The sequence below is a fragment of the Loxodonta africana genome, chromosome X, assembly GCF_030014295.1.
Source record: "Loxodonta africana isolate mLoxAfr1 chromosome X, mLoxAfr1.hap2, whole genome shotgun sequence".
Classification (NCBI taxonomy): Eukaryota; Metazoa; Chordata; class Mammalia; order Proboscidea; family Elephantidae; genus Loxodonta; species Loxodonta africana.
Genome location: NC_087369.1, coordinates 26,706,997 through 26,720,269, shown reverse-complemented (window position 1 = coordinate 26,720,269; position 13,273 = coordinate 26,706,997). Strand labels below are relative to the sequence as shown.

The following is a 13,273-nucleotide window of genomic DNA, read 5'->3' as shown; positions in this document are numbered from 1 at the left end:
CTTTTACATGGTTAGAAATTGGAATAGTCTCCATCCACATTGTTATGTACGTTAAATAAGGTAAGTATGTGAGAGTATCTAGCACATAGTAGGCACTCAATAAACATTAATTAAATTGGAAATTGATCGGTCCAGATTGTAAAATGCCTGTGGCATAGTATCACACAATTTAAACTTTACTTGATCTGCCCTACTCCCATCCCCAAGTAATTATGGGTATGTTTGTAATGAGCAATTTGTCTGTTTTCAGTGAGTAGAAAAGAAATTCTAAGAATGAATTTTCTAAAATGTAACCTTTTTAAGTATGTAGTTCGAGGAGTTTTGACAAACATATAGTCGTGTTGCCACCATGACAATCATGATAAAGAACAAACATATGAAAAAGTTTCTTTGTGCCTCATTACCATCAATTCCAACCCCAGTGCCCAGCAAAAGGTGATGTCTTTTGTCCCTATAGTATGACCTTTTCTAGAATGTTATATACATGAAATGATAGAGTATGTAGTCTTTCCTGTCTGGCTTGTTTCACGTAGCATAATACATCTGAGATTCATACATGTTGCTGATTCCATTTTATTGCTGAATAGTATTCCATTGTATGGATGTACCCCATTTGTGTACAGGTCTTTGTCTAGACACGTTTTCATTTCCCTTGGGTAAATACTTAGGAGTGGAATTGCTCAGCCATATGGTAAGTGAATGTTTAACTTTGAAATAAATGGCCAAACTGTTTTTCAAATTGGCTGTATTGTACCATTTTACATTCTCACCAGCAATGTATGAAAAATCCAGTTGTTTTGCATCCTCACGGTACTATGCACTTGTATTTTAATTTTCATTCCAGTGGGTGTGTATTAGTATCTCTTTGTAAGTTTTAATTTGCACTTCTTATAACAGAGTATTGCAGATTCCTCCCTCTAGTCGCTGGGCATTTCTCAAGCTGAAAGAAAAAATTCAAACCTCGAATTGCAATATTGAAGTATTCTACGGGGAAAATATTAAATGACGCAGGAAGCATCATACGAAGATGGAAGGAATACACAGAGTCACTGTACCAAAAAGAATTGGTTGACGTTCAACCGTTTCAGGAGGTCGCATATGATCAAAAAACGATGGTACTGAAGGAAGAAGTCCAAGCTGCACTGAAGGCATTGGCAAAAAACAAGGCTCTAGGAATCGACAGAATACCAATTGAGATGTTTCAACAAACGGATACAATGCTGGAAATGCTCACTCGTCTATACTAAGAAATTTGGAAGACAGCTACCTGGCCAATTAACTGGAAAAGATCCATATTTGTGCTCATTCCAAAGAAAGGAGATTCAGCAGAATGCAGAAATTATAGAACAATATATTAATATCACATGCAAGTACGATTTTGCTGAAGATCATTCAAAAATGGTTGCAGCAGTACATAGACAGGGAACTGCCAGAAATCCAAGCCAGATTCGGAAGAGGATGTGGAATGCAGGATATCATTGCTGATGTCAGAAGGATCTTGGCTGAAAACAGAGTACTAGAAAGATGTTTACCTGTGTTTTATTGACTATGCAAAGGCTTTCGACTATGTGGATCATAACAAATTATACATAACATTGCGAAGAATGGAAATTCCAGAACACTTAATTGTACTCACGAGGAACCTTTACATAGAACAAGAGGCAGCCATTCAAACAGAATGAGGGAATACTAAAAAGAGGGAATACTACGTGGTTTAAAATCAGGAAAGGCGTGTGTCAGGGTTGTATCCTTTCACCATACGTATTCAATCTGTATGCTGAGCAAATAATCCAAGAAGCTGGACTATATGAAGAATGCAGCATCAGGACTGGAGGAAGACTCATTAACAACCTGCAATATGCAGATGACACAACCTTGCTTGCTGAAAGCGAAGAGGACTTGAAGCACTTACTACTGATGAAGATCAAAGACCACAGCCTTCAGTATGGATTACACTTCAACATAAAGAAAACAAAAATCCTCACAACTGGACCCATAAGCAACATCACGATAAACAGAGAAAATATTGAAGTTACCAAGGATTTCATTTTACTTGGGTCCACAATCAACGCCCATGGAACCAGCAGTGAAAAAATAAAACGACATATAGGCAAATCCGCTGCAAAAGACTTTAAAGTGTTGAAAAGCAAAGATATCACTTTGAGGATTTAGGTTCACCTGACCTAAGCCATGGTATTTTCAATTGCTTCATATGCATGTGAAAGCTGGACAAAGAATACGGAAGACCAAAGAAGAACTGAATTATGGTGTTGGCGAAGAACATTGACTATACTGTGGACTGCCAGAAGAACAAATCTGTCTTGGAAAAAGTACAGCCAGAATGTTCCTTGGAAGCCAGGATGGCAAGACTTCATCTCTCGTACTTTGGACATGTTATCAGGAGGGACCAGTCCCTAGAGCAGGACATCATGCTGGGTAGAGAGTCAGTGAAAAAGAGGAAGACCCTCAGCGAGATGGATTGAAACAGTGGCTGCAAAAATGGGCTCAAACATAGCAACAATTGTGAGGATGGCATGGGACAGGGCAGTTCTGTTGTACACAGGGTCACTATGAGTTTTATGTCTGATATATTAAAAAAATTTTTTTTTCTAGTAACTTATTATTTGGAAATTTCTCAGCCATTATTACTTCACGTATTTCTTCTGACCTGTTTTCTTTCTTCTCCAACCGATATTCCAGTTACATGTATAATACGCCTTTTGATATTGTCCCCTACTTCCTGCCTTGACTGCAGTGATTCCAATCTTTATCTTTGAAGCCTAATCTCTTGTTGACTATGATTCCCACACACCACCACCACCCCCTCCCTGCCTTAGCTGAGAAAGCAAAGATAGAGAAAGCTGGAACTCCTTTCCTTTAGCTGATAAAATGTTTCAGTACTGCTCTCTGACAAAGTCTTAATCTCTGGATAGTAAGCCTTTGTTATAGAGAAGATTCTCAGAGGTTTTCCCAATGGTTACCCTTCCTCTTCCCCTGCCAGAGCCTCCAGGGGATCTTTCTCAGATCCTCACCATGATAACCTGATGGGGCTCCTGGAGGGAAAGCCCACAAAAGTATGGAGCTCCCCTGTGGTTACAGCCCCCAAGAGTTTCTTACTCTCTTGCTAGTCCACACTCAGTCTCTAGCAATTCATCAAAATTACCACCCAGTTCCTGCTCCCATAAGCAGATCTTGGCTGTTATCCTCAGGATGCACCTGTCTCTCCAGTTTTGGAGAGAGCAATTTGCCCTGTATCCTCGGTTCTTTGATGGATCTAAGAAAAGTTGTTGATTTTCAGTTTGCCCTGTTTCTTCTTGTTATAAGGAGCTTCCTGTTCGATAGCTTGTACATAAAGTGTTCCCGACATTGGTTTCATTCCCCACAATGTGTCAGCACTCACCCCATTTTTTTCCTAGTTTCCCTGTTTCCTTTCGTCCTGATTTTCTACCCCTTCCTGCCTTCTCATTTTTGATCTCGGACAAATGTTGCCTTTTCGATGTCACAAAATTGAGTGTTCTAAGGAGCCCATTCCTCTGAGGTGTTGTTGATTTTATGGACCTGTCTATGGTTTGACTGAAAGGTGGTCTCCAGGAATGGTTTCAGTTTCACTTCAGAAGGGTGTCTTAGGGCCATAGTCTCAAGGGTTCTCCAGTCTCTGGTCTTTTTTGTGTATTCAATTTTTTGTTCTATAACTTTTCTCCCACTCTATCCAGGACCCTCTGTTGTGATGCCAGTCAGAGCAGTCTTAACTGTATGTTTTGAAGAGCAAAAAGTTTTTCTTTTTGATGTAATTCAATTTATCCAAATTTTCTTTTATGGTTCGTGCTTTTTGATACATATCTAAGAAATTTCTGCCTAACCCAAAGTTACAAAGATTTTCTCCTATGTCTTATTCTAGAAGCTTTATGGTTTTTGGATTTTTTTGGATCTCTTACATTTAAGTCTATGTTCCAACTCAAGTTAATTTTTGTATATGGTGTGAGATAAGAGTCAAGATTCATTTTTTTTGCTTACAGATACCCAATTGTTCTTGCATCATTTTTGTAAAAGACAGTTTCTCGCTATTGACTAACCTTGATACCTTCATCAAAAAGCAATACATCAACTGGACAATGGGTTGGAGAGAGATGCTGATGAAGAGTGAGCTACTTGTATCAGGTGGACACTTGAGACTATGTTGGCATCTCCTGTCTGGAGGGGAGATGGGAGGGTAGAAGGGATTAGAAGCTGGCAAAATGGTCACGAAAGGAGAGACTGGTAGGAGGGAGCAGGCTGACTCATTATGGGGAGAGTAAATGGCAGTATGTAGTAAGGTGTATATAAGTTTATATGTGAGAGACTAACTTGATTTGTAAACTTTCACTTAAAGCACAATAAAAATTATTAAAAAAAAAAAAGCAATACATCACACACATGTGGATCTATTTCTGGATTTTCTATTTCGTTCCATTGATGAGTATGTCTATAGTGATGACAGTACCACACTGTCTTGACTACTGTAGCTTTAAAGTAAATCTTAAAATTAAGTAGTGTGAGTTCTCCAACACTGTTCTTCTTTTTCAAAATAAGTTTTGCTAATCTAGGTCTTTTGCATTTGCATAAATTTTAGAATCAGCTAGTCCATTTCTACCAAAGAACTTGCTGGGATTTTGATTAGGATTGCATTGAATGTATACATTAATTTGGGAAAAATAGACATTTTAATAATTTTGAGGTTTGCAACCCATGAACACAGTATATTTCTCCCTTTATGTAGATTTTCATTCATTTTTATCAGCAATCTTTTGTAGTTTTCAGTGCACATATTTTATTAAATTTATCCTTAAATATTTCATGATTTGTTATGCTACTGTTTTTTTTAAATTTGCCATTTCCAATTATTTGTTGCTATCCAAGATTTTGGAAACCCTGGTGGCATAGTGGTTAAGAGCTACAGCTGTTAGCTAAAAGGTCAGCAGTTTGAATCCACCAGGTGCTCCTTGGAAACTCTATGGGGCAGTTCTACCCTGTCGTATAGGGTAGCTATGAGTCGGAATCAACTCGACGGCAACGGGTTTGGTTTTTGGTTATCCCAGATTCTAATGCCATGCCAAAACAGATGGTCCCCTCCCTCCTCACCCCAGCTAGGGCGGCGGCATTCTATGGTAACAGAATTTTCTTTCTTTGGCATGTCTGCTGAGTTACCATTTATGCAGGAAGGAGTTTAGAACCTTGCTACTGAGCCACCCAACATTTTGTTCTCCTTTGGAGCCCAATGTGGAGAGAAGCAAAGCCATTTCTAAATCGGCATCTTGGTTTCTATTCCAAGACCGACCCTGGCAAGAAGTTTCTTAACTGCCTGGATTTGTTTCAAGAGATTAAAGTTTATTTTCCTAAATCAAAAGTTTAGAGATGTTGCACGTTGTTCTTTCCTTCCTTAGATTTGCACAGGGCATGTAACTGTGTCTCAATTGTACTCACAAATTGATATGGTTGTATAGTCCACAGTCACAAGAACATTTGGAGGTGAAGTTTTTAGAAATCTTTGAATTTGTGGCCCCTCCCACAAAATACCTTCTTCAGGATTCACAGTTGAAAGTCAAGACTCCCTTTTACTTTGGCAGGTGAGAGAATGGAGAAAGGGGAAAGGAAAAGGAGAAAGATACTGCATTCGTTTCCTAGGGCTGCCATGACAAAATTCCACAAACTGGGTGGCTTAAAATAACAAAAATTTATTGTCTCACAGTTCTGGAGGCTAGAAGTTCAAAATCAAGGTGGCAGCAGGGCCATGCTCTCTCTGAAGGGTCTAGAGGGGGATCCTTTGTTGCCTTTTCCCAGCCTCTGGTGGTTGCCAACAGTCCTTGGTGTTCCTTGGCTTGTGGCAGCGTCACTCCAATCTCTGCCTCTGTTATGACATGGCATTGTCCCTGCATGTCTCTATGTCTGTGTCCAAATTTTCTAATCCAGTATAACCTCATTTTAACTTGATTACGTCTGTAAAGACTCTATTTCCAAATAAGGTCACACTCATGGATACCAGAGGTTAAGACTTCAACATATCTTTTAGGGGGACACAATCCAACCCACAACAGATACAATGAGCTGGGATCTAGCTAGAGTCAAGAACAAAAAATTTACATTATGAAAGTGCTGCTGGTAAACGCAAAGCCGTGGGAATAATTACCAAGGGTATCATGTTCAGTTTTTCTCCAAATCAGTTCTATACCAGGCAGAAAGCAAGTTTTTCTGTGATAATAACGCTTGCAAAACCCCAGTGATCCATTAAACTAATTGTCATGAAGTAGAGGAAATGAAACCATTTCTGAGTTACTTGGCTTATTACTCTAACATCTTAGAGAAGTTTTATTAGTAGCGTAATGGAGCAACAAACTTTAAAGACATTTATTTGCTTGGAGCTGGGTTGTTTCACCAAGTTACTGCAAAATTAAACTACTGTGTGCTTAGAAGGAAAGTTAATCAATTCCAAAGACCTTTGTTTCCTACAATTTCTCAATACATATATTTTCCTTTAACATCAGCTGTTCTCCAGATCCTAACACCATCTTCAACATTATCTGCCCCCTCCTTTCAGGAGTCTCTCCCACTGTCAAATCAGATTACTTTCCTTTACACTATTTTCCTATCCACAAAGTCACATCGAATAAGAAAGTAGTGCAATTTTAATGACAAATGCATTCATTCATTAAAAAAAAAAAACTTATTGAGCACTTAATACGTGCCAGGCACTTTTCTAGGCACTGGGGATATCAGCAGTGAAACAAAGCCCCTGCCCTTACATTCTGCTGGGGGAGACAGACAAATGAGCCAATAAACATACTATGTCCCTTGGTCATGAGTGTTATGAAGCAAAGTAAAGCAGGCTAAGGGGAATAGAGAGTGATGGGTTGGGGATGGTAAAGTTGAATATTTGAGTCAGTGAAATATTCAATTTAACCATACTCATCTACTGATTTAGGATCCCGTTAAAAAAAAAATTTTTTTTCTAAAAAGCTAGCGCTGCCATAATTGCCTTTATTTTTCACCTGGCTTAGGGCTTGGCACAAAGTAGGTGCTCAATAAATCCACTTGAAATAGTAATATACAAAATATCCAAATTCTACTCTTGAACTTGGACGTGACTTGTCATCATGTGAAGGGACTATGTTTTTAGCCTTTGCATTCCTTCTTCAGAACTGTTGCTAGCTAATTCCAGCAGATAAGGAAAAGCAAAAGTGGCAGGGGTAGCCACTTTCCTCCAGGACTGAAGAGACTGCCAGTCCTCATCTGTCTCCTGGCTTCATTCTGGGGCTAAAGTCCCCAAAAGAGCCTTGGGTGAAATCATCAGCCAAAGAGTTTCAATAGCCTAGTTAACCAGCAAACATTCAGCAAATGATGAAGGGTGGTTTCAAAATGCTTCAGGGATTCAGTTATTCATTTAACGATCATTTTCAAAGCACCTACTCTGTGCCAAGAACTATGCTAGGGGTGAAGTAAATTATTTCACCTCAGTCCAGAATCTAGTTCTCAGCCACTTAGGTTCAGAAAATCATTTTTTTCACAGATTCAGAAATGATCTGGGTTTTAATGCCAGACTACCTGCAATTAACTGTAATTAAAATCACGGGAAAATGCTAATTCATTAATTTCTACAGTGATTTAGAATACCTCTAGCTGGGCCTGCCCACAGCATTTGTGAGGTCAGGGCAAGAGTGTAAATGGAGGCCCGCATACCATGTCTAGATACTTAAAAGTTTAGGAAATCATGCTAGCAGACTGTGTGTATGGACACACACACACACACACACACACACGTACACATTTTTCCCCCATCCTTCTAACTTAACAAAGATACCTTCTAAATGACCTAGAAGGCCAAGTTTGAATTTAGGACTCTCGGACTCCTGGAAGTTCCCTGCTGGAAAGGTGGGTTGGGGGTGGGGGTTCAGAGACAGAGCCCTTCCTTGTTCTACACTACAGAGTGGAGCCCAGCTCAGACATCTATGTTCTGTTCACATTCCCTGCCAAAAGTCCCTGCTTGACCACCCCTTTGCCTGGGGGTGAGCAACTGGAGGGTGGCCCCAGGAAGAAGCTATGCAGGCCCTGGAACCAGTTCAGAACATTTGTGCAGAAAACTCCAGAAAGTTCTAGAAGGTGAGTGGGGGTCTCCAGGTATGTACCCCCTTCCTTTGGCCCCCATGAACTCCTCAGAGGAGGAGCCTAAGCAGGGCCCTCTAAAACATGAAAACCAAGACCATGATCCTGAGCACACCCAGGTGACTGGAAGGCAAATTAGAATGCTGTCGGGGCATTAGTGCAAAAGGAGGGTGGCTTCACCAGCTCTGGAACTGAGGCCTAGTAGACCACTCACACCTCACACTGGAGAACACCTCCTGGGCAGTAAAGATACTTGTTCTCCCAGTTCAGGTGTGAATCTCCTATGACCTCCCATGATGAAGCTATTTGCTTCCTGTCTTAGATATCTAGTGTTGCTAAATATCACAGAAATACCACAAGTGGTTGGCTTTAACAAAGAGAAATTTCTTTTCTCACAGTCTAGCAGGTTACAAGTCCAAATTCAGGGCTTCAGCTCCAGGGGAAGGCTTTCTTTCTTTGTCGGCTCTGGAGGAAAGTCCTTGTCCTCAATCTTCCCCCGGTTGGGGAGCTTCTCAGGCACAGGGACTCCATGTCCAAAAGACCCGCTCTGCTCCTGGTGCTGCTTTCTTGATGATATGAGGTCCCCAACTCTCTGCTTGCCTCCCCTTCCTTTTATCTCTTGAGAGATAAAAGGTGGCGCAAGCCACACCCCAGGGAAAATCCCTTTACCTTGGATCAGGGAGGTGACCTGAGTAAGGGTGGTGTTACAATCCCAACCTAATCCTCTCAACATAAAATTACAATCACAAAATGGAGGACAACCACACATGGCCTAACCAAGTTGATACACACATTTTTGGGGGGACGTAATTCAATCCATGACACTTCCCTAACAATTCCCTTTTCTCTGAGGATCATGGGTTACAAAGGCTCCCTGCAGAGTGGGCAAATAGGGGCTAAAATCCAACCTTCCCTCTCCTCATCAAGTGGGGCCCCTTCGGCCACAGAGGGCATATTTTCCTAATTTATACATGGTGCCCCATAGTGTGAAAAAAAAATAGCTGAGGTTTATTGTCCTAATTCCAACTATGTGGGCCTGGACAACTAGGCTCCACCCACTGGCGCAACTCTCAGAGCTCTGGCACACCCCCTGTGGTAGACCACAGGACATTCTGTTTTTCTTGAGGATGGGTTCAGAGTCCCTGGGTGGTACAAATGGTTAATGCCCTCAGTTGGTACCTAAAAGGTTGGAGGTTCGAGACCACCCAGAGGTGCCTCAGAAGAAAGGCCTGGCAGTCTACTTCTGAAAAATCAGCCATTGAAAATCCTATGGAGCACAATTCTACTCTGACACACATGAGGTCACCATGAGTAGGAATCAACTCCATGGCAACTGGTAAGGATGGGCTCATGAGACTCTCGAAAGTAGAGCAGACCCCAGAAAGCCACCAGTAAGTGTTCAGATAATAGGCACCTCAGTACTCCAAGGGCAAACGACTTAATTCACTGACTTGACTAGGTCTGCGATAAGAATACAGTATATAGTTGTACTGGTAGCCCTGTCCCAGCTCTATTTGCTTTAAAGTCATAATTAATCAAAACTTTTCCTTTTAACATTTCTCATACTGGTGACAAAATACTTGTGTACTCTAAGCAGGGATTAACTGAGAGAATAGACTGGCAGTAATTCTTCTTGTGGATGTGAGGCAAGGAGTTTGGAAGTATAGTCAAATGTATCAAATACATCTAAGACATGACAAGAGACAATTTCAAAACAGGCTTCTCTTGTGAACCATTGGGCCTTGATGACACAAGAACAATTTTTTCCATTATGGAGAAGAATAAACCAGTGCAAATAGAGGTAGATGATGTTTTCTTGATAGCTGAACCAGCTTTGGTTAGTGTCCCAGAAACCTTAAGTTCTGTGCTATGTTGCCACAGAGTATCATTTCAATGGAGCCAGTGAATCACTCTGGAGGAGACAATGTGCCCAGGACTTGGGTTGTTTTTCCCTTTAAGTTTACTACTTAGAACTCATTAGAGCCCTGGTGGCACAGTAGCTAAGAGTTTGGCTCTTAACCAAAAGGTTGGCAGTTCAAATCCACCAGCTGCTCCTTGGAAGCCCTATGCGGAAGTTCTACCCTGTACCTATAGGGTTGGTATGAGTTAGAACTGACTTGATGGCAACCAGTGTGGGGTTTTTTTGGAACCCATGCTTGAAGCATGGCTCACCTCTGGTGGCCAATCCCAGCCTTTTTTGGGGGGATGAGGGGAAGTCACAGGAGGGAAGAAGGAAGGGGTATCTGCTGGAATCTATAAAGAGGCTTTGCAGGGTGAGGACTATAGGGAACTGTGGGGAGAGATCTGATACGAATATAATATCTATTTCCTTGGGCTTCTCAGAGGCTTTTAGACTCAACTTCTATGAGGTCTAAACTTTGCCCATGCTGAGGATTTTCTCCTAACAGTCCTTGTACCATTTGGAAAAAATGAGTCCAGGGTCAATCTGGGAAGCAGAAGCATTATGAGCTGTGGTGGAAGGGACTTATCATAGGAATTAGACCTGGCACTGTTGTGAGAGAGGCTGGGGAAGTAGAAGCCCAGGAGGAGATTGGAGGATCAGAGAAGTCGCCCACCTGTGAGCCTGAGATGAGAAGCCCAGCACATTTAAACATCAAAATGGAACTGCCAAGAGAAAGTGCCAGGGGAAACCTATGGAAGCTGCTCCTACCTCTGTGGGTCTGTAGGCAAATGTCCGGTGGTGGACCTGGGGCTGCTGTTGGCCAACAGAGTCAGCAGTCAGGAAGAAGAGCTGGACCCAGAGCAAAGGAGAGTGAAGACAAGCTGGAACCCGCTGTCACCTCTGCCTGTCACCACGCCTAGCCACAACATGCTTTGGAAAGTAATGGCTGCTGCTTCTCTCCTGCCTTCTGAATTTTGTGTAAATTCCTGTTTTGGCCAACTCTAACCTGGAACCATAAAGGAATGGAATTCTGGGAAATAGGATTCCAGTTTACCAAGTTGGCACACTACACACAACCACACTAGGAAGCTAGCCGCTTATCCACTGACAAAGCTCCCCCAGCAACTAGGATAACACCTGGGCTGAGAAGATACTGAGTGAGTGGACAGATGGAAAGGCTGAAAACAGCCTTTGACTGATAAGAACAAGTTTTACTGTCTTGGAGATTGGAAGATAGGAGAAAGCTACTAAGAGTTTTCTTGTTAGAATGGGAAATTTTTAGTAGGGTAAGGTGAATTCAGGTGACCCCAGTCTTCCTTTGGAACTAAGTATGATTCTGGGTCAAAGTTTCCATAGCACTTGAGTGCAGCCAGATTTAAAAGAATCTTTTTCTCAGGAAGTCCCAAGGACGTGCATATTTAAAGAGTTCTTTCAACAGACAGAGTTATCTGAGGGGAAATTACCTTAACACAAATTGTGGAGACTCTACCTTGTTAAAATGCACAAATTCATTATCAGTGATGCTCAGAATAGCTTCTTCGAAGGGATAAAATGTTTATTAGAATCAATTACAGTACATTTGAGAGACTTCATTCTCCCATTTAAAGAAAGTGCTGAGTTGTATATTAACACTTCAAGGTCTTGATCACTTTTTATCTTGGGGAAAAAAAGAGAGAGAGAGAGAGAAATGTTTGTCATTCCAGTAGCATAAGCAGTTGAGCCAGCACACAATGACATAGTTAATTCACCAACGGAATTTGTTGCCATAGCTCCAGTGAGGGACAGGGTAGATGAAACAATGGCCTTTTTCACAAGTGCAGCTTACACCCCAACCTGCCTGTCCTAGCACAACAGGCCATCATAGTGCCGGTCTGGAGCACAGCAATTGTCAGTGAACAACAGCCAATTGGTGGCAAGAGGAGGGTTGTGGTAAATAAAGCAAGAGCACCCAGCAACTTGGATTTCTGCTTATTCAACAACTGGGACACTGTTAGTTCCTGGGAGCTTATCTTCAAGCACTGGGCATAGAGAGCTGACTTGACCCTGGCCAAGTGCTCTGGAAATGAGAAACAAAAATTTCATCTTGTGACTCAGAAGCACTCTGAAGGGAAGAGGATCTGAGAGAAGAGGAAAAGATCAGGAGGGCATGGTGGGCCACCAGGAATGCACCATGGATGAAGAGTCCAGGGACAATCGCACTCCCAAATTTTATCGCAAGGTAATTTAGATACTTTCTTATTGATTTAGATTTTTTTTGCCTCTTTAAATATCAAAATAGGTTCAAAGAGTAAAGTCCTATGTATTTGCATGTGTAATGGACCTGTGCTAATTAATAGAATTAATGGAAATATTTATTATCCTATCTTAAAAAAAAAATCTTGAGGTGGTAAAGAAAAACAAATGGTGGCTAATATTTCTTTATCCCCTCCCTGAGTCTGTGAGCTCCCTGGAGATAGTTGGGTGAGAGAAACAAATTCTTGTTCTATTAAAAAAAAATCAATTTGAGGAAATGTAGGTGGTTCAAAGCAAAGAACTATGCAGTTGGAAGCCTCAGGGCACTAGAGAAATGTTTTAACAAAATGTTCATTAGCCTAGACAATGAGAACTTGTGCTAGTAGAAGTGTCACCAAGTCCTGATTAGAACACCCATTTCTGAATCCATGCTATCCAACTGTCACATAACTGGGACCACCTTAGGTGGGCTTTGTGTGTGTGTGTGTGTGTGTGTGTGTGCGCGCGCGCGCGCGCGCCAAGGGAATGTGCATATTGAGGGAAGCTTTGCTAAACCAAATGAGTTCTAGAAGGAGAAAGTTTAGGCGGTGGGGCAAACTGGTAAGAGGGACTCCCGATGACGTGGAGAAGAGATTTAGGGTCAGAGAAGCCTCTCAGCGATAACATAATCTACTTAACGGAACCCTCTCCTGAGAGTGGCTTCTCAGCCATCAGGATACCAACCCTGCTGTTCCCTGTCCTTCAAAATCTTCCCAGGGCCTTTGGAGTGGCTGTGGATGGTTGGTTTAAGCACCATATGCCTACTAAAGTAGTCTAGGTCCGCATCTACCGGACACTTGAACTACATGACTGGTAAACTGCCTCCATGTGATCTCAGATTTGGAAAAACTTGTATGTTGACTTATGAGCTTTACCGGTTCATTTTATTCAGTGAATGGGGGAATCAGGAGGCACTTATTTGGTCATTAATTAATTAATTAATTTGTGCCTCATTCCAAAAACAGA

At 41.6% G+C, this 13,273-nt stretch overlaps 1 protein-coding gene across 1 annotated transcript in view; it reads left to right on the top strand.

The window, feature by feature from the left end:
• Positions 1-10,344: 10,344 nt before the first annotated feature.
• The window catches only part of PCYT1B (phosphate cytidylyltransferase 1B, choline), a 118,859-nt gene continuing 115,930 nt past the window's right edge, over positions 10,345-13,273 (top strand). Inside the window, exon 1 of the mRNA XM_023555143.2 lies at positions 10,345-12,254. Coding sequence (XP_023410911.1) covers positions 12,183-12,254 — 72 coding nt within the window. The 5' untranslated portion in view covers positions 10,345-12,182. The remainder of the gene's footprint in view (positions 12,255-13,273) is intronic.